The sequence below is a fragment of the Hydractinia symbiolongicarpus genome, chromosome 5, assembly GCF_029227915.1.
Source record: "Hydractinia symbiolongicarpus strain clone_291-10 chromosome 5, HSymV2.1, whole genome shotgun sequence".
NCBI lineage: Eukaryota > Metazoa > Cnidaria > Hydrozoa > Anthoathecata > Hydractiniidae > Hydractinia > Hydractinia symbiolongicarpus.
This window is the reverse complement of record NC_079879.1, coordinates 3227105-3248219: the sequence shown is the minus strand read 5'-3', so window position 1 is coordinate 3248219 and position 21115 is coordinate 3227105. Positions and strand designations below refer to the sequence as shown.

At 33.7% G+C, this 21115-nt stretch overlaps 2 protein-coding genes across 2 annotated transcripts; one reads left to right on the top strand and one right to left on the bottom strand.

Moving 5' to 3' along the window:
* The first annotated feature begins 990 nt into the window (after positions 1-990).
* On the top strand, positions 991-12670 carry LOC130644204 (chromatin assembly factor 1 subunit B-like). The gene is made up of 16 exons (XM_057449714.1): positions 991-1083; positions 2670-2791; positions 4103-4214; positions 5861-5887; positions 5962-6073; positions 6274-6377; positions 6726-6822; positions 7386-7470; positions 8508-8610; positions 8934-9003; positions 9547-9672; positions 10229-10354; positions 10581-10801; positions 11115-11300; positions 11629-12141; positions 12550-12670. The coding sequence occupies exons 2-16, from the start codon at positions 2678-2680 to the stop codon at positions 12615-12617; spliced, it is 2064 nt and encodes a 687-aa protein (XP_057305697.1). The 5' UTR covers positions 991-1083; positions 2670-2677; the 3' UTR covers positions 12618-12670.
* Positions 12671-12930: 260 nt separating this feature from the next.
* Positions 12931-19456, bottom strand: LOC130644205 (uncharacterized). Its single transcript, XM_057449715.1, has 4 exons — positions 19221-19456; positions 14964-15251; positions 14165-14341; positions 12931-13913 (listed from the first exon to the last, which is right to left on the bottom strand). The coding sequence occupies exons 1-4, from the start codon at positions 19276-19278 to the stop codon at positions 13033-13035; spliced, it is 1404 nt and encodes a 467-aa protein (XP_057305698.1). The 5' UTR covers positions 19279-19456; the 3' UTR covers positions 12931-13032.
* Positions 19457-21115: the final 1659 nt, after the last annotated feature.

Here is a 21115-nt window from a genome sequence, read left to right as displayed (position 1 = left end):
GTTCGAAAATCGTATGAGGTGTACGGGATCACAACATCAGATCCTCAAAAAGTCAGAAATAATGATTTCTATCAGAAGTCCATGGTAAATGCATTGGTAAATTTAGAGGAAGAATCGGTAGATGACGAAGATCCGTTTGATTTGTAATTAAGTTTGTGAATTTTGTGTGTCGTTTGAAAAAAAATAAAGTAGATTAAAAAAAGAATTTTCCTTGTTTGTCTAAGTTTCCATGTCCAAGGCTTGACTACGTGTAAAAATTAGAGGAAAATTAATTACTTGGAATTTTTGCTACGCACCAAACTGTCCTCGTACCCCCATCTGTATATTAATAATTAAAACAAAATTAATTACGATTTTTCGCAAAAATCAGGCTACGTGTTAAATTAGAATACGCGTTAAAATCGAGAAATCACAGTTGATCTTTTAAGCGTCTCGTTTTTTCCAACTTTTTTTGTCCAGTGAGAGGTAGATCCAATCTCCAGCTACTATCCTTGAAACACCTGGAAATGAAATATATTCCTAAAGCAACTCATGGAAAGTTCAAAAATGGCAAGAATTCTTGCTGTAAGAAATTATTTTTGAATATTGTTTAAGTTTTTTTAGTCGCCAGGTTATGCAAATCGTTTACATGCTGGAAAACTCCTGGAATGCACTTTCTTTTGACATGTCATTGAACCGAATTTAGAAAAAACTGAAATTTTATTTGTACGTATTGGCGCAATTAACCAACCTAATCTCCTCTGGACTCTATATCTTTACTGCAACTTCGCAAATGCGACAGAAAGTGCTACACAGTACGAGGTAGCAGTTTAAGGAGAGATGAAAGATAAGGTCAAGGGTTTACGGTTTCCAATTTTATGAATTGTTTTATTTCTTCGTAAGAAAATAAAATATTTTTCACACACTAAAACTGAAGAAACCATACCAACGTTTGTGCCCGGTGCTAAATAAAGTCATTGCCAACGTGCTTGGTTCTCGGCTTTGTGACACCCGAGATATGTCCACTTTGTAAACTTCTGACGCGGGAAACGAAAAAATGGCGGGTGGAAAACATAAACAAAGTGCAAAGTAAGCTTTAGCTAGGTAGGTTAAACGCAGAGTGTCAAAGAAGAGAACGACTTTACAACTTTATCTTTTATGTTTGTATTATTGCTACCCAGGGAAAATATTTCTGTTTCTCTGTTACGTAGCTAGCTTTGCCCTGCTGAGAACGTGAGGACCTTCAATAAGTAATGGCAGTGTATAGTTAACTATGTAAAAAGGCATTTTTGCTATCAGTTCGGGATATGACACTAAAAGGGAAACGGTTTCCCATGTTTTATAGGGAAATTCCCATGTCATATAGGGAAATGGCTTCCCATATAGGAAACTGTTTTTTAAATTTTTAAATTCTTAAATTAGATTTTAATTTGGGTTTCTCCTTTGGGAAACCTTTACCCATTCTCAGAACCATTTTATGGAATTGGGGAAAGAGGCTACCATAATTTTTTTTCCTTCGCTGAAAATTTGCGGGAAGATATTCCCTTTCTATTGGTTAAAAATTTGTAGTGCGCTTCTTAAGCAGCTCGTGCGCAGATTCCTTTTTATTTTGGTGGTTTCCTTAAATGGGAAACCATTGCCGTATTTCTGGCCTGTTTAGGGTAACTGTTTTCCTAATGGAAAACCGTGAAGTTTCCCAAATGGGAAACCGCTTCCCAGATGGGTAGTGGTTTCCCTTTTTGAATCCTGAACTGACTATTTTGGGGATGAGTTATAAGGGATCCTTCATATGCAAAACTAATAAAATGTGAAAAATGCCTTTGCAAAACTGAGCTGCTGTGTAAAGTTGATCACTAATGTAAAAAGATGGGCAATGTTTTTATGTTGCATTTCTAAAATGGATAGTTCGCCACAAACATGACAAATGGTTACAGAAATACTTTGTTTTAAAATTTTTTTTTAAACCCATCCGTTTCAAAACAAGTTCAGAGAAACTTACCCAATTTAGTCCCAGGTGGGCCTTAGTTACCCATGCGGTAAAAAAAGAACTGACATCACTACCTCGTTTCCAAGTTATGGACTTAGGCTTGACTATGGCGATTTTTTATAACTGAGGCAAGATCCTGGCCTGGAGAAGACAGATACAACTCGTTCCAATGAGCAATAGATTAATAAACAACTGAGTCTAACCTTTATTTAGTTGTTCTGCAATTTGGCTGACATGAAGATTTGTGTAAAAGGGAAGGTTGAAGCTATTAGCAATGTTAGGAGGAGAAAGAGATTTTTAAAATTTTTTCAAACAAGTAAGATATTGTAGCTAAGGTCAGAAAGTTTTAGAATTTTCGAGTCAAAGAAAAGGGGAGAAAAAGGCAAGTCAAATCTGGAACAATTAAACAGTCTGACACAACTCTTTTGCAGTTTAAAGAAATTAATGGTATGACAGTTCAGAATTTGTCCTCATACTTGACAGGCATAAGAAAGGTGTAAAGAGAACAATGCATAATAAATTGACATCAGAGTAGATTAAGGAACTAGGTATCAAAGTCTAGAGATAAGGCCATTAGGCCATTAGCCCTGCATAGCTTTGAAGATTATGACTTATACTGTGTTTGCCACGAGAAAAAAAGGATTTAGATATATAGGAGATTTACCATTCAGTTTTAACAGTTTTTTTTGTCCTGTAATTTTAGATCTTGATATGAAACTTTTCACTCCAGAAATATCGTGGCACCAAAAGGAACCAATTTTCAGTGTTGATTTTTGCCCTCAAACATGGAAATTGGCGTCATGTGGTGCTGACTTCACTGTTAAGGTAATGTGTTAATTTTCTCTACTTTAGAGCTAGATTTGCACGAAAATGTAATTTTTCACTGTTTTACGTGACATTTTTTTAAAAAAAATTGTTTGTTGGTATAAAATCATGTGATATCTGAAGAAAAGATAATTGACAACATGAAAGTCAGTGATATGTTAATGGTAATACCAATTTCTGTGGGTTTTTAATTTCTCTGGTAAAAAAATTATCTTTGATCAGATTTTTATTTTTGTGTTAACAACAAGTTTGTGCAGGCCTTGCCATGAGCAAATAACCTCCCGTGCAATTAATTGCTCGCGTCAGAGTGTCCACGCGAGCAATTTTGCTCGCCATATTTTTCGCTAAAAAAACTTTACATTTAGTCTCTCAGGGCATCTTTTTCAGGAGAGGCGTGCGCCTTGGCACACACCTAAATCGTTTCAGGCGTGTGATTAAAATGCCTGCCACATTTCCAGTTTGGTCGGACATGTCCGTGGCTTGCTTAGAACTTTCATCGGTTAAAACGTCCGATAGATTTCCGTCTTGGTCGGACACTTTTAGATCTCAGAATTATTGAATAGTCCTGGTCCTTGAAATCCACGAGCAAGCCTATTCATAGCCAACCTGACCATCCTAGCTAATTCACCGACTCCTGACTTAGTTAAAAAACTATGTAGACATAAATCTCTTTTGCCTGGCCCCTTCGTCGTTGGTAACCAGGTCTTACACAAGAAATCCAGCCATGCGGTTCTTAACTAATGCGGAGGTAAACGCCGACGAAGCACGGATGACGCAAGTCTGCAAAACTGCACTTACAGGCGGAACAGACAATTTATCATGGATTTAATTGTAGATAATTTCTTCATTTGACGAAACAATTGGAAACCATAGCAGGTCCAAATTTAATGGATTATTTTCTTTATGCCGCAACTGTTATTCAAACAATTTTAAAAACGAAATCCACGTGCGGTATAATTTTTTTTTTCTGTATAAATTTTATGTACCTGAAGTTTTATTTAAACCATGCAGATAAAGATTTTTTTTAATTTGAAAACAAAGCATATTTTTTTCTATTTGCTGAAAAATAAACAATAAATTTATGAAAACGACAGTACAGACCAATGAATTCTTGAGAAAAACGTTTTCACTTATCTCAAAATGTTAATATTTACGCGAGAAATAGAATGCTCGGTTAACGAGCATTTACGCGAGCACTACGTGGGCGCGAGCAATTGCTCACGACTCATGGCAAGGCCTGTTGTGTATTTTAAGCTAAAACCCTTTTAAAAAAACATTTATCTTTTCTACTAAGCAATTTTTATTGTTTAGATTTGGAGAATCAAAGAAAAGGCAGATGATGATATTAGTATTGGAATAGAATTTCTTGCAAATCTTGATCGTCACGCAAAACCAGTAAATGTTGTACGATTTTCACCAAATGGTAAGGCAAGAACAAATTTTTGAAACTCTAATCTAGGTAAAGAGAACCAGCAAAGTTTTTTTTATGTTACAAGTTTTAAGGGTCAGTGTTCTACAAGGTAGAAGGAACCTAGAAAACTTAAAAAATTTTGGGCAAAACTTCAGAAATATTTTGACATATATACCCTACAAATATTTACAATAGTCAAATGTGATGTTTAAAATGTTGGCTACACCTGTAGCTTTAAATGTGTTTTATAACCCAAGGGAAATTCAGATAAAAAACATTAAATCTGTTGTTTTAGAGCAATATAAAAAAAGAATGACCACCTAGGAAATAAATGTTTACTTCTAAAGAAAACCTTAATCATGCTTTTAATAATTCTCTGGGGTTAAAAAAAAATCTTATCACATAAAATTTTATGTATTCTTACTTATATATTAGATGCAGAATACATGGGGTTTGTACCTATCAGTTTCTAGTTGACAACATCGTGGTTCTCCAATCATTCTCTTTTGTTCTTATTCCGTTATTGCACAATGAATTAATCATTTAAACATAAATAGTAAAGGCTATTATTGTACAACTAAAGTTTCTGCATAAAAATTTGATAATGCAGGCCATATTAAATGACACATTGTTCATTGTCCTGCTGATGTTGATGTATATAAACTAAACAAGCATTTGTAAACCTTTTCTTTCAAATGAATTGGTTTGTTTTGTTTGATCTATACATTTAAAGTTCAGTAAGTAGTTCCTGGGCAAGTGGTGAAAGAAAAACTATGCTCATTTGGAACTTTAAAATTACTGCAATATTGATAAAAAACCGCATACAAATCCTATCATTGTATATCAGTGCTAAAAATAACGGCCGGTCAACGGTCACTGACCGACAAATTTTGTTGATTGACCATCAGGATCATGTTGAGAGTGGTCAGACTGATCGGCGATCGTTTCTGTTCTGTATCTTTTGTTAAGAATAGATAATAATCTAAATATCTCGCTTCACTTTTATTTCCCTTTGATTCATATATGTACATTTCTTTTGATTTTTTTACCTTTCGTTGATAGCTAACTAAAATGCTACCATTGTGACTACAAATAAAAGGCTTCGCCGCTTGTTTATTTATTTTTTAATAGAGAGAAAAGTTTGAACCCAGGGCTTTTTAACTTTCTTACATCTGGGTGGAACCAAATTTCATAATTAAAACTGTTGCGCAAGGAATCGCATATATTTTTTGACCGCCTAAAAATTCAATTTGACCACCTGTTTTGGATCTTTGGCGGTCAGTATGACCGGCAGTCGTCAAATATTTATTTTACGTGCTGTATATATCATATCAAAAAGAAAGCCTAGATGATATACTTGTCAAATTTTTCACTCTCTCCTGTAAGACATAGTATATGAGAAATAAAAGTAAGACCTGCCCTTGGTTTTGCTGGAAGTTTTGCAAATTAACTTTATGATATGAATTCTTGAAAATCAAATACAGTGTTTTTCTTGTTCAACAATGCTGTTCTCTGCCATCATCTATTGATTTTAACCATTATTTCTTTTTGTTTCTTTTGTATAAATTTTTTTATTTTTTATGTTCCTTCAGGTTATGTTCTGAATTGATATATAATAATGAACATTACAATTTAATATATATTTTTCAATTTTTTAGGAAAATTTCTTGCTTCAGCAGGTGATGGTAAGTATGCAGAAGATTCTTTAAAACCTTTTAAAATTCGAAAAAATGTTTTTTATTTTAAATTTTGTTATTAGATGGTACAATCATTTTGTGGAAATTAAATGAAAATGAAAAATGCTCTCCTGACATTTTTGAGGACAATGGTATTGTTAATAAAGAATCTTGGATGGTTCATAAAATGTTAAGGTATGGAAAAAATAAGAACGAAAACCCTCTGGAATAAACTTTTCGAAAGATGTTCCTTTTTAAAGGGATGTCCATATGGCAGATATGTTTCAAAGTGAAAGAACATGGTTTTCTTATTGTGTATGAATGTTGTGTGTTATTGTTTAAAGTGAACTTCACAAAGCACAACCGTCTCTCAACTACACCTAAAACTTTTTTAGGGGTCACATTGAAGATGTGTACGACTTAGCATGGTCTCCTGATAGTACAAAGCTTATATCAGGCTCTGTAGATAATAGTGCCATATTATGGGATGCTGTAAAAGGTATGTAGTTATTACAAACATAACATAGTCGTTGACCGGTCAGCATAAAATAGTGATTTACTCTGTGAGGTTGCATTTTAACCAATGAAAATAAATGAAACATTTGCTTTTTTGTGCAAAAATATTTTCTGCATACCTTAAGACGAGTTTAGCTCTGTGATAATGCAAGTTTCTAGGTGTAATAACATATAGATCAGATGCTGGTCGAATCATGATCTTTACCAATTATACTTTTAGAATAATTTTTTAATAATGTATTCCATAGGAAATGCTTTAAAGAGTGTTTGTAGAGAGACACATGTTTAGTTTGCAGTAAAAGAAATAACACCAACATTTGCTTTTTGTTAGGTCAAAGTCAAAAAATATTAACTGATCACAAGCATTACGTACAAGGTGTATGTTGGGATCCACGCAACTTTTATGTTGCCACCCATTCAAGTGACAGGTTAGCAATATTTTTATTAATAATTTATTAAAACCAACTACAAGTTAATAATTTTAAACTCCTTTAAACTCCTTTAATAACCGTTCTTATTGGATGAACAACACTGTTAAAAACGCCCTGAACATAGCAAGAAATGTAAAGTCAATAAAAACCAACAGAGTTAGATAAACATTTATTAACCCTGAAGTTGTATCTCTTAAAAGCCTAGAAATATGTATTACCTAAAAAAACATCCAATCTAATTACATTTGCGGTTTTACCAGTGTAGTTGTCTAGACATGTCATAAGCTAGACATGATACTTTTCAGCATTATAAAATAAGTTAGTGTTTTCTTTTCTGACATCCGACCATATAAGCAATCATCTTACATCATCTTTTGAGGAGAGCCGTGCACTCCTCAACACACAGTTGATTAATCAATGCGTGCTATTGATAACATATAACAAATCTAATAAGAAGTTGACCAATATAGAGAAACTGAATAAAATCACATCTAAAACACTTGACGTTCACTTTCTGTTGCACACGTGCCAAAATCACTTATGCTGTACTTTATTTTTAGATCTTGTCGTTTGTACCAAACCACAAGTCACAGGTGCATGCATAATATTCACAAAAACACAACCGTGTATAAAAAGAATGGCCAGGTAGGATATTTGAGCTTATTTTATTCAAGTTAACAATTAACATACTGCTGCATCCTTGCATATACGAATATAGTATACCACTGCAGGACGTATGTGAATAATATTTTACTGGCATACCCTTTATATAGAATCAAAATAATAAAAAATGGTGAGAATATGATAATTATTACCACGAAAAATAGTGTGTGACTTTCAACAAAATATTAGCAACGTTTGCGACTAACCTCATAGTAAATTTTCTGAATTTTGTGACAAATAAATACTAGCTGCAATACTAAAAGTTAATAATTGTTACTTACAACGAAGCTTATTGCAGATTGTCATCCGCACTTTATTCACTAGCAGCTATATAGTGATTTATTTGTTAGAAAATAAATATTCTTACTTCACATTCACTTCAGAAATTTATCAACTAAATTCTGAAGAAAATCTACCGGATAAAAGTCTGAATACAAACAAGGCGACCCTAAAAACCTTGAAAACTTAAAACATTAATATCAACCTACGTGACTTAAATACCTGAATGAATATCAAATATTAAATATCAGGATTTTCACCCCTTGTTAAACTTTTAAAAGTCCCCTTAAAACTGCTCCAATTGCGTTACCTTTAAAATCTTCTTAAATCTTCTCAATTTCTTTAGAAAAATATAGAAATGCCCTCATTTTTTTCTAACAAATATCATCTTCTTAAAAATGCTTGAATATTCTCATTAAATTTCCTCAAACTTTACTCTAGAAATAGTGGCTAACCTAAATATCTATTAGTCTCTTGAGGAAAACTTTTGTAATTGTGATGCATGGACTTCTAAGAAATCCGTTATGTTTGTAGTCTTGTTAATACTTTTTTTACCTTTTTATACGTTTTTCGGTTGTTTTTATGAATATTAGTTGTACCTGGGTATTTTCCATGTAACTGTATGCTTAAGAACCTTAAAGTTATAACTAAAACTTAATCATAGACCTGAAAAACCTTGACAGTGGCATACACCTGGAACGTTAATAAATAGTTCTAATTTGTATATTATTAAATCTTAGTTAACAAAATCTAAATACTCCCGAATGTTCATGGATGAAACAATGCAGTCATTCTTTCGAAGATGTACATTCTCGCCGGATGGTTCTTTCTTGTTTTTGCCAGGTACAAAAGTTTAGGTGTTTGAGATCATTCCAGTTGTTAAATGTTGCGTTGATTCATAACGCTTTTTGCACTATCGAAGGACATGGTTTTTATATTATGGTAGAGTATTCGAATTGTAAAAGGTTGCAGGTTCGAATCCCAACTTCGGCGCACTTTTAATATAGTTTAAGGCCGATTACTTGTATCTAACATATTTTAAATCTATCATTTGCAAGTAATAGTTACAATTAGAAGGAATGAAGAGCGAGCCATTAAAATAGAATCTCCAAAAGTTAAAATTTGCGTTACTATATACTTTTTCTACTTTTTGGTTATTTCTTTAGCTGGTTTGTGTGATGGAGAACAAAAACCGAAAAAAACAACTTATGTATTTGCAAGAGGACATTATAAGTGGTAAGAAACACGACATCATATCCTTAAGGAACTAATTAGTCACGAGATTAACCTCGCGACTTTTTTTTATTTTTACGGAATTAAATCGAAAAATAACGAAAGATACTATTCGCAAAAATCTGCGCGAAAATTCTACTATCCGCAAAATTCGTGAAAAGTGTGAAAATATCTTATTGTCATTTTCTCGTAACTTGTATATTTCAATACATCGTACTACTATATTTTCAGCTATTTATTTCTTTTTGATCATATCGTGAACAGTCCTTCCTTCGTAAAACTAGTCTTCGGAAAGATTAATCTTACATTGTAACCCACGCATTTACCCCGAAGCATGTCATCTTTTCTTAAAATCATATCTTACAAATAAGCCCTGGGAGGGTTCGTTGAGTATTTACGGTAGCTTTAAGCAAGGAGGTTTCTCTCTTTAAACCTCCTTGCTCTAAGTGTATAAACTGTAACATATCATAAGCATATTTTAAGCAAAATTAAACTTGTGTGATGTGAATATATATACCATAGTACCTGTTTTTTTGTTGATTTTAGGCCAATACGCCACTTACCTGGCAGTAAGAAAGCTACGGTTGCTGTCAAATGTTCACCTATTGTGTACGAGTTACGCGAAGATAAAGAAAATTTTACACCTATTAAAGAAAACAATGAATATTTTAAGTAAGGACAATGTACCAACAATGAAAAAAATATGATTGATTTTGATGATCATCTTTTTAACATGAACCAGTATACATTAGCTCAGAAAAATGTTGAGTTATCCAACACGAATAGGCAACATTTTAAAAGCAAGCAATAATGTTTATTTTGTACTCATGCCTATGTATTCTTAAATAAAAACTACAGTTTAATTTTTTTATTTAAATGTTTGGGTTTGAATAATTACATTTCAACACTTGTTAGGATAAAGAAACAGAAATCCAAATGCTTATAAATGGTTATTTTTGCGCAACTTTAATCAAAAATGGACACTTCAACAGTCAGAGACTTCAGGCTCTATTTCATTCAACTGCATTTTTTCCTCGAGCGCAAAAATCTCACGAAAATTTCGTGATATTTTTATTATATTATTAACAAGATTTTTGGAAATTCTTGTTAGCGCTCGCGAACTTGGACAAAATCTCTAATTTAGTTAAATGGAGTCAAATGGAGAAAAAGCGTTAGTATTGTGTAATTCATTGTTTGGACTCTGTGTTAATTAAACTTTGTTTTGTAGAGTACCATATCGTATGGTTTACGCTGTGGCGAGTTTAGACGCAATTACATTTTACGACACTCAACACGAGCATCCGATTGCGCATTGTGCGAACATGCATTACGCCTCGTTAACAGATATCACGTGGTAAGAAAGCAACTCTATGACATCAGTGTGAAAATGGGTGTGCGAACAGTCGAAACCTTGTCAGATATCTGTGTTTTTAGTAAACTTCTATTAAAAACGCTTTAAATGTTATCTGTAACTGCTGACATTTTTCTTTGTTTATGCTTACGATTGCTAGAAAAAGTTATAAATTCGACTGCAAATGGAGGTTCAAAACCGTATTTTTAGTTTCATCTCTTTTGTTTAGGTCTTCAGATGGAAAGTACGTCGTGATCTCTTCCACAGATGGTTACTGTTCGTTTGTAAAGTTTGATGACGGAGAGTTGGGTACGCCCATTTTGTACGATCCCATTAAATACCAGGTCACACAAGCTCAGATTAGAAAAGCAGCAAAAAAAGACACCAAGAAAAAGGAGAATAAGAAAGTGGAGAGCGAGAAATTGGATGTAACAACGCCTGTAGAAAACCGTAAGATTGAATATTATTAAATATCTTAATCTAAGTGTTGCTTGTAAGGTGTGTTGTTAAAACACACGATGCTTTACAGTTGTGAAAGAACATAAGAAATTTAAAAATTATTGTTTTTTATTTTCTTGTTTGCTGATTGTCTGATGTTTTGTGGTATTGGTAGTAATTTGTCTACTTATGTACAATTAACATTTAACGTTCTTAGATATACCTTTATTATTGTTGTTGCCGTGATTTTACTAAAAGCAGCGTTTATTTAATCTTCCTTGTGAGCGTCAGAAACGCCTCCTGAAAATTCTAATTGAATTTGTAGAAAAAGCAACTCCTACCAGAAGCGAAGAAAAGAAAGAGAAAACGCCTACTGTGAAAAGCATCGATCGAAACCAGCCAACCATAGAAAAATTATTTGTGACGCCCATGCGGAAAAGAAAACGCCCATCAGATACATCACCGTTAAGTTCTTCTGAACCAAAGAAAGTTATAACATCTAACGCGCCAGGTAAAAATTTACTACGTTTTCCATGTACTCATTTTCACAATTTTCACAATACATATTTCAAGCTATTTTAAAACTTGATGAAAATACGATAAAGAAAGTAGATAGCTTCTTATAGCAATTACCTTTGAGAGGACTAAATGTAAATCACTGGTGAATAAAGCTTATCTTAGTGATCATTCCAGTAACCTTATGATTGGCCCTGTGACGCCAGTTTTCGTTCTTTTTTTCCATCACCTTTGGAAACATAAATTGGATTAACTCGATAAGGTGTTAAAAATGTGTAGTCGTATCTTAAGAATGAAATCCATTTTGTTTTGTGCTATTACAGATACACTTAAATCTCCCGCAGTCAAATGTTCGGTTGTGCAAGAATCCAAATCTCAAAATATCAAAAATATGCTGTCCCCTAGTAACATAAAATCAACTCCAAAAGCAGCAAAGAGGGCGCAAGTTGTTACATGTCTTGCTTCGCCGACACTTGTGTCCCCGCCAAAACCGCCAAAACGTGCCAGTGTAACTACATTGGAGACGTTTTCTGTCGAGAAACCCGCCGATGATAAAGCTTCTGGTTGTACCAACATATCTGGTGCAGCGAGTAAAGTTGAACACAAAGCACCGAAACGAGTCTCTGTTACGACACTGACCACATTCACCGACGAAACGAAAAAGACTAATACTGTAAATCAAAAGAATATATTGACTCCATCGACGAAATCCACACCTGAGAAAAAAAAGCCGAAACGAGCTATTGTAACGACGTTAGCAACTTTTAGTTCAACCGGCCAGACTACACCTAACAAGAACGAATCAACAAAACAACAGGGAAAAAGCCAGACTGATGGTACGTTTATATGTTGTCATGAATAATTTTTTACATTTTTAATCAATCGCTTTAAGCGAATTTTTTTGTACGAGTCACATAAAAAGCTAGACATCTGGAGACGAAAATTGAACGTAGGTTCATAGGTCAATAATTGCAGGCAGGAAACCCTGAATACCCGACGTAACAGTGACGTTGCGGATATACCGTCAAAAAAAACTACTTAAAAATAATTCTGCTTCTGAACAGCAATTTTTATTACAGGTCTGGGGTAACGAGACATATGTTGTTGCATTGATTACACCAAATAAATTATTAGCAATACTGTTCCGATACTATACGTTGTTTTGTATATATTGTTAAAAAGCGATGTTTCACATCTAGCTAACTTATTTCCACAAATTATTTAAAATAATTTTATCTTTTAAGAAAATTCAAATAAAGAAACAGAAGAAGAAAATAAACAAAAGACAGTTGAAGTCATCACTTTGGATTGAACTCGTTCAGTGAAATCAGCTCATGTAAACATGAATATTACAATTCACTTTAACATTGTTTTGTTGTCTTTCTCATCCCGCCCTCCGTTTTGTCTTTTGACGTTGGTCGGAAGCGAAGGAGTGTTTTTCCGTCTAAAATGTGACATAGTAAAGAGTCAAAAGAAGCATTTTTTATTTATTCTATTCCTTACGCAACATTTTCTTATTTTTTTTACGTGTCAACAACAATAACCAAGAATTTTGTTTGCAATATTCCCAAATTGTTTTCCTTGCAAGAATCCTTTATTAGATGCCATTATGAAAATTAATAAAAGCAGGTTGATGGTTATATATTTTCAATCATCTAAATATATGTATGTATGTACAAGATTTCTACAAGCAATAAACTAAGTAAAATTTAAAAGAACTTTAAAAGTTAATTTTTGTGTCTTGATCCATTTTGTATAAAATCAAAGCCATCCCCTCGCACCCCGAGTTTGGGAGTCCGTGGTGTACGTGGCCTCGAATTATGTCTTAAAGTATCACCGTTAAATATAGAATCAGGCGAGTAAGGGTCTGTACTGCCATCGCTGGCGTTGCTGGTACTGGTTTCATACGAAACTTCCGATGGATTTCGCAATTTATATTTCTTATGCGAAAGAAACTTCGTTCTTTCGTCAGACGAATAATCTTCATTTGGCGAGTAATTATCACTCGAAGAATTTGGCTGAGTTAACAATGGTTTTGTATCAGACGGTTTGGAATAAAAAAACCTCGTTCGATCTTGAGGGTTATTGATGTTTTTAACCTGTGTGTTCTTTTTTGGTGGAATGTAAAAATCGTCGTCCAAACGACGGTTGTAAAAGTTCATTGTGTTGACAAGGTGACCGAGCTCTTTCTCTTCTTCAAACGAAAGCGTCTGTGGCTTAAGATCGATAGATTCGATGTCCTCGTGGTCCGTTTGTGTTCCTTCATCGATCGAGTGAGTTCTCCGTATCGTGCTTATAACGTGATGGTCCGTTTTTCCATTCGATGACCTTCGCGTTGTTAACGTACTGTCGCTACTCAATGTAGTTTCCGATAACGGCACACCGTTTTGACGGGTCACTAATACCGTCTCGAAATTTGACGGTGGAATCGTAGCCGGAGTGACAGGTGCCGAAACTTCGATCGAACGTTCGCCATCTTCGACATCAAATTTTCCGCTTTTTTTGCAACATCTCCCACATAACATTAAACAAGCCACGAAGAGGATAAAGAACAACATTCCAACAGCAAGGCTTATCATCCCGTACAGGATTGCGTAACGATGGTGGTCTATCCAATAAAAAATAGAAAAAACTCAACGTTGCCTTCAAGCTCAGATTATTTTGAAAGCCTTCAACACAGTGACAGTAGTGAAATTTAACATAAATTAAGATGTCTCCTATGAAATATATCTACTTCATGAGAAAAGAAAAGGGACTACACTAGTAGCTCCTTTTGTCCCCCGAGCTTAATCGAATATCGAATAATATATTAAGTTGAGAAAAAAACATTTTCATGAAGTACTTTGTGGTATGGCATACCTGCTATATAAGATGTCATCAATTTAAACTCCAGAAACAAACGTGCCAAAGATAAATATCCAAAGCCTTTGTAACCTGTGTCTTTCGAAGTGACGGTGTCAGTTACCGATGTTGGTGTAAATTTTGATGTTGAATGTTGAAGAAGGATGTTCTCTGTCTCGTTTTCATTTTGCTCAACTAAAGCAAAAACAGTAAACATCTTAATGGTACATATTAAATAGGAAATTTCCTCCGACAAATTTTTTATGGTAGCCATCAAGCTTTTCTTAAGCAAGAAAATTTCTTTACTGCTGTCCAAAATATTTCTCCTGGTTAGGATATTTTTGCGCGCTTTTTTCAAACTGCCATCTTGATATAGAAATATTACGGGTATGCACTAAACATTATCGTGTTTTTTGTATTATCGACGAAATTGGGGAGAACGTTAAATGAAAAGGGTCTGGATTTAGTTTCTGTAAACATGTGAGTGTTTAAACTAAATGTCGCAAGCAATCTCATCCTCAGGACTCTCCCACGTCCATAATATTCTAACGTGACGTTACTACGAAGCTGTCCTGTCAAAAATCATAGGCGTAAAAGAGTCCTGACGACGAGGTTGAGTCTCTAGCGAGTTTTGTGTTTTTATTACAGTCGTTTTACGTCAAATCAGCATCAATCTTGTTCCCAGGGCATCCTGGTCTTTTATATTGGGATCAGGAATTGGAGATATGAGACAGTGGAGAGAAAAGAAGCACTGGAAACGAAGTTTCATTAAAATCGCAATTTGAAACTATAGGTCTTGTTCGAAATCAACACTTACCGCATTTGTACTCTATGTTTAAATACAATGTTGATTGACAATCCCCTTTCTGTACACCAGTTTTGTCTTGATACTCCAACAAACATTCGTTTTTACCATGGCAGTTACTTCCTAGGAAATTTTCTAATCGAGGCACTCGACACGGTGGCACGCTGTTATTGGCGTGCATACATAGAGAGGAATTTTTATTGAGAGGTTTGTAGAAAGCTCCCTGTATGACAACTTCGTTTCCATCTTCACATGTTAGTGTTTTAACATCTCCAAAGCATATTGTCGTAAGAATCGATTCTAAATGTAAAAATAATTTTCATTCTTTAACTGGTCGGTTGGGAATTCAGATTTTCTAGATAAATAGTTGTGATTAAAAGGGAATTATTTTCAATTTAGTCAGATTTTCAGATTAAAGTGTGATTACTGGATCTTCAGTAGAAAAAAAACAAACAAAGATTATCTTTTAAATATTTTTTAACTGAAAAGATGAAGTTTTTTGGAATGTAACCGTAACCTCTGCCGTAAGCTCTGGAACCGAGGTTGCTGTAAGTGTGTCTCTGGTATATTTGTCACTAGATTACGATACGAAGTTGTAAAAATCAGGCCCATTAAACTACACTACAATCTTAGACGCTCTAGTTGATTATTCTAACACACGCGCATTACGAAACACCTCAACGGCCATAGAAGGCTCTGGAAATAGGTTAAAGGAGTCATGCTGACGTCATCAAAATTCCCATTCTTTAAAGCTGGGAGCCTAACCAAATAAATCCAAAGTCTGCCGCAAATATTGACAAGTGATTTATTTTTTAAATGAAAATGCGCGCATGTTATGGAACGGCGTTGACTTCTTTGAAATTTGCCCCTTTTCCCGCAAATATTTTATTAAGATTGTAAACTACGTGAATATACGCTCTTCTGTTATCTGTATAAATAGCTTTGTTTGTTATATTTTTGTTTCCTGAAAGTTTATTTTAACGTTCCTTGTCGAATTATATAGGAGTAAAATAGGTAAAAAGCAGAGAAAATTCCGAAATCAAATACTCTCTTTTGGGTATTGAAGTTTTACGCTGAAAATCACTTAAAATGTAATGTTAATAATAACGTTGGATACTTCAACTACTTGCAAACGAAACAGTGTAAAACTCAAAGTAATGCTTGACAACCACTTAAAACAACGGTGTAAAACTTAAAGCAATGCGTCACAGCCACTTACACTGTCTGTGAACGATTTTCAAACTGTGAAGATCAACAAGAGCGCATTAGAAATAACGAGATCACAATCTATAAACGCTGACGGTAAATATATGTGAAAATGATCAATGAACAATAAATTTGATTCGCAACACTAAGACACAAACACACACAAACTGTCATTTACTCATGTTTTTATGACTTTGATAATCTGCCAAGATTACACAGAAAATATATCAATAAAGTGTTTGGCGATAGCATGAAGCGCCAAGTGTAAAATAATTACGTTTTTTAATATAAGAAACATAAACTTTGAGTTCAGTGTCAAGTTTAAAGAGTGTTTTCTAAAAATTCATACCCTCAGACCCCTGTGTTATATCTTCAACATACTTTCAGCAAGAAATCTGTCCATCTATCGATATACCTTTTTACCTTCTCAATATTTTGGGAGTTAACAGTTGAAATTGTTTTTTATATAAATAAGACGGATTTAGGCGTCTTTTTAAATTAATTGACTTTAATTAATCTGTCTGCTGTGCAGCACGGGTAGATATTGGTTTTATAAGCTGTTTCGAGAAGAACTTGACAGAATTTTGTGCGTTTGACTCGGCACAGCACAGCTTATATAATGGGCTAAAGAACTCTTTATATTTCTGCCGCTCGTGAAAAGCGTTACACAGGGATGAGCTGAGCTTATGTAAAACATAACATGTGTTAAGGAATAAATATCTACGTCATCCAATCGCAATTTTAATTACATTTCTTTCTCTTTCATTGAGGGAACACACAGCACGGGTTAGCTTAACTGTCAGGAGGGGTCCATAACAAAACTGTTTAAATTCACATTAAGAGGGCTAATTAGCGTCATTTGCATAATTACAATTCATAGTGATGATTAATTAGATTAATTAAAATAACGACAAACATTTAGGAAGGGTTATGAAAAACAAAAACCCCTATTTTGTAACTTCGCCCTCTCTACGTGTTTGTGAAGTTCTTAATAACTAAACCTATAATTATGGATATCCCAAGAAGAGATGGTGTAACTCAGGTGCTACGATACTGTTTTCAAATTAAAAGAAGGGGTGGAGCCTACATCCTTCACTTGGGCTATGTGTTATTACTCACTGTTTACTTAGCAAAAAGGGAGGGGCTCCTGTGTCATAGAGTCTGTAACTACTTGTAGGGTATAAAAAAAATGCTTCTATTTTTTATTCAGATTTTTGAAAACCGATAAAATTCTTTATAAAAAAAGTAAAATTATAATTCACATATGTATTTTATGTTTAAGAGACGCTTTTTGTGAAGGTCAAAGAGTCCTGGTCATTCCAACTTTTGAATATAAAGGGTTTAGGCGTCAGCATGTCTTGACCTTATAAAAAACGAAACATAATTAAAATTAGTATTTTTAGAATTTCTTATCTCCTATAATTTTTTTTGGCATAAAATTGATACTTGAGAAGCGAAAGTGTATTTTTAGGAATGTTTTCTTGTGTAAAAAAAACTTCTTAAAACTTTAACCTCGTCCCCATATTATCTTGTCTCTTTTTATCAGGGTCTTGATGCAGAATGGGGCGCTGGCTAGGACGTTTAGCCGCGAAACATTTCATACTTGCGTTAAAAATAAAAAAGGAGGACAGATGTTTCAGCCATTACTTTCAAATAAAAAAACCATAAAAATTGGCGGAATGAATCAGTAAAGCAATTTTTTAAATAAGTGCGTAATGTATTTGGTGCGGTTTCAAAACTTTGATCAATTTACCCTGTGCTGTTGTAAAACAAATTTTAAATTTTTTGAGGAACTGATAAAGTTCTAAGCTCTTCGCTTTTTTTTATTTCTGCACTTTCATGACCTCTTAGTGTCAAGGAAATCACTTCGTTGTTTTGTAACCCTTTTTTACGTGCTAGCCTGATCGTTCCCTTTTTTAAGTGACATATGGCATTCACGCACTATTCTTGTTACACACTTGTATGTAACTTGTACGTAGCGAAAGTTATTAGTTTTGTATAGGAAGATAGAATCGCTATTTCTACCCTCTGAGGTTTCATTTACCTAGTTCTTGCGAGATAATACAAAAAGTTTCGTACTTTTATTCCCTTCTCTTTTATTTCAGTGCTTTTTATGCCCTTAAAGTTTCGTGAAAATGGTACATGAGTCAGTTCGACGTTTTGTTTGTTTTGCAGCAAAACCTGCGGTGGAACTTTTCCGTGTTATCCTGCAATTAAAATACAAAATGCAAATCTGATAGTGAACTAAATAAGTCTGATGTATCGAGATAAGTGTCGGAGGAGCTGTGTTCCATCAAGAGTTTCTGTACGGATGATGTGGAAAGTAATTATCGTTCAAAGAAACTAATTAGTTATTACAAAAGAGTAGTTGATGAGCGAGAATATAAATAAAATACTTTGGCGGGAATGTTAATACTAAGGAGAAAAATTTAATCGGGACCGATTATATTTTAATTGCATATTTTTTGAAAACGTTTTTCTCTGATCCGCGCACATACTTTGTTTTTGCAAAGCTTATTCATCCTGATTCAAAAATATTTTTAGAAACTAAAGGAAAAAACCATGTCGGCAAAAAAAATGTTTTTAGTAAGCAAGTTACATCCAACTTAATTGTCGTTTGCGATCATCTGACAGCAACAACAAAAACAGAAGATTGTTGAATCAACACAAAAACATTTTGATATACAGTGAACGGTTATTTTGTTGAGGCAAAACTATCAAGCATATTGTAAAAATAAATTCCGATAAATTCAGAACCACAAAAATATGAAAACTGCCGATGAACTTGTAATGAAGTGGCCTATTTCGATAAAATCGTTACCACCGATATAACATTAGCTCAACTATTCATAAACTTGTGAGTGCAAAAAAACGTAACTAGTTACTAGTTACGAGTATTATCGACAGTTACCTGATTTTTTTAGAAGCTACCGATGTACGATCAATGAATAGCGAACTACCGACTACAGCAAGAGCCCGATAAAAAACCATAATAAAAAATGCTTCGACACTTTTTTTTTTACAATACACAAAAATATGAACAATATAAAGTTTGCTACATACCGGTTTTGATTGCTTCAAAAAAACTTGCAAAAAACCACAGCAGGCAAACAAAATTCATGATAAATCAAAAATAACTATTTAATTTTACGTGCTTAACTCTTTTAAAAACTTTCAAGCAATTTATAAAATATTAGTCATTTCAAAGAAAACTTTTAATAATCTAACAACGCGACACTAACCACAGTGTAATATTTTGAATCATCTGTTAACATTTTTGTGTTATTCTACTCTTTGCATATAATCCGTCTTTTATTTTCGTAGTGATCATCTACTATGCTTTTATGTAAACAAAGTCATTCCGTTTTTTAAACATTGACAAAGACAACAATAAGATTAGCGACGTAGTTCCTCGGTCACACGCGGCGAAGTAATTATATAAATAGCTAAGATCAACGAGAGTTTATTAGCGATGTTCACGCTTCAGTTTGAAAAAATGACATCTCGCTTGAGGTTCGAGGTATCAGAATCCAACATTGGTGGAATCACTTGACATCTAAGGTTTTTGATGACATTATCAATAGAATGAATATTTGCACACATAAATATTACTTTTAATTTTCAGATTCGTCTTATAAAAAATCCGTTTGTAAAACTACAGTTGACTGTCGTTATCTCGAGCATTCCCTATCTCAAACAAAAGCGTTGGTCCTGTCAGCATGCACAGCCTCGCGAACTAAAATTTTCCTGCTATGTCGAACTAATTTTTAGGCCCTATTCGTTATCTGGAGCTTTTCAGAATATGCCATTCATGGAAACCAGCTCATCACGAATATTATGTTTCGAACGCTATTTCAGTTTTCTAATTTTCGAACGTTTTCAATCTTTCGAAGAGTTTTATTTTTTTTATAAATCGATTGCTTTAGATACTTTCGCGGGCAGAAACTTTCGCGTATCAAAAAAAAGACGAGAAATTTATGGAATAAACTTTGCGTTTTGCTGTTTTTGGAACAAATTTTGTGGAAAAAACTTTCGCGAATTAAAGACAAAGGTTATTTTCGTGTAAAAAAACTTTGGCAAATAAGCAAAAAAAAATTAAAGAAAAAAAATTTATAACTTTTCTAGCTTTAACTGAAAAAAATAGAACTTTAACTTTTCACTCAGAATCAGTTTCGTCATCGGTTTCTCCATCTTCATCAATGTACCGCTGAATTTTGCTCCCACATAACAACTCAAATTCTTCTATAGTGACATCACAAACGGTTAGTAGATGACTATTGTTATCGACTTGCCTGTCATCGTCACCCAACATTGAACACTCCGTCTGTTACAGCGCAAAATAGGATAAAGAAGAAAGCTGCGATAAGTATTGGAGGAAATAACGATATTAGAGAAATGTTTAGCTTGGCAAAGAGAAAGAAATACAAAAGTTATTGTAATAAATTAATAAACTGAAAAAAGGGAAAAAAATTGTATAAATATTAATAATATCCACACACGTGTTATTATTCGTTTTGAAAACAACGACTTATAGGGGCGTTAAATTTGCTTGAAAAAAAAAATATGCGTTTTTTAAATTGGATATGGATTCGATCCCCATTAAAAGTTTAAAAAGGCGGGACTCGACTGCATACATTTAGAAGTTTATCTCTCTCGCACACACACAGTAATGTTTTGAAAAGGCATGCTTAAAAAATATAAAGGAACGAGTAACACAGCGGAAGTTCTTTAACGCAGATATCTGCTATAAAACAGAGAGTGGTTTTTTCTCCTCACAAGGTAACCTGGACTGTAAGATCCTAAAAAACACAGAACAGATCTATATTGAATTTAAAATGTCATTGATAAAAATAAAAATTTTGTCTCGCGAGTGTCCACTTCGGGGAGGTTCTACTATAGAAAGGTGAAATATAATTTTTTATCAATATATTTCGTGTGAAAAAAAACACAACGAACTG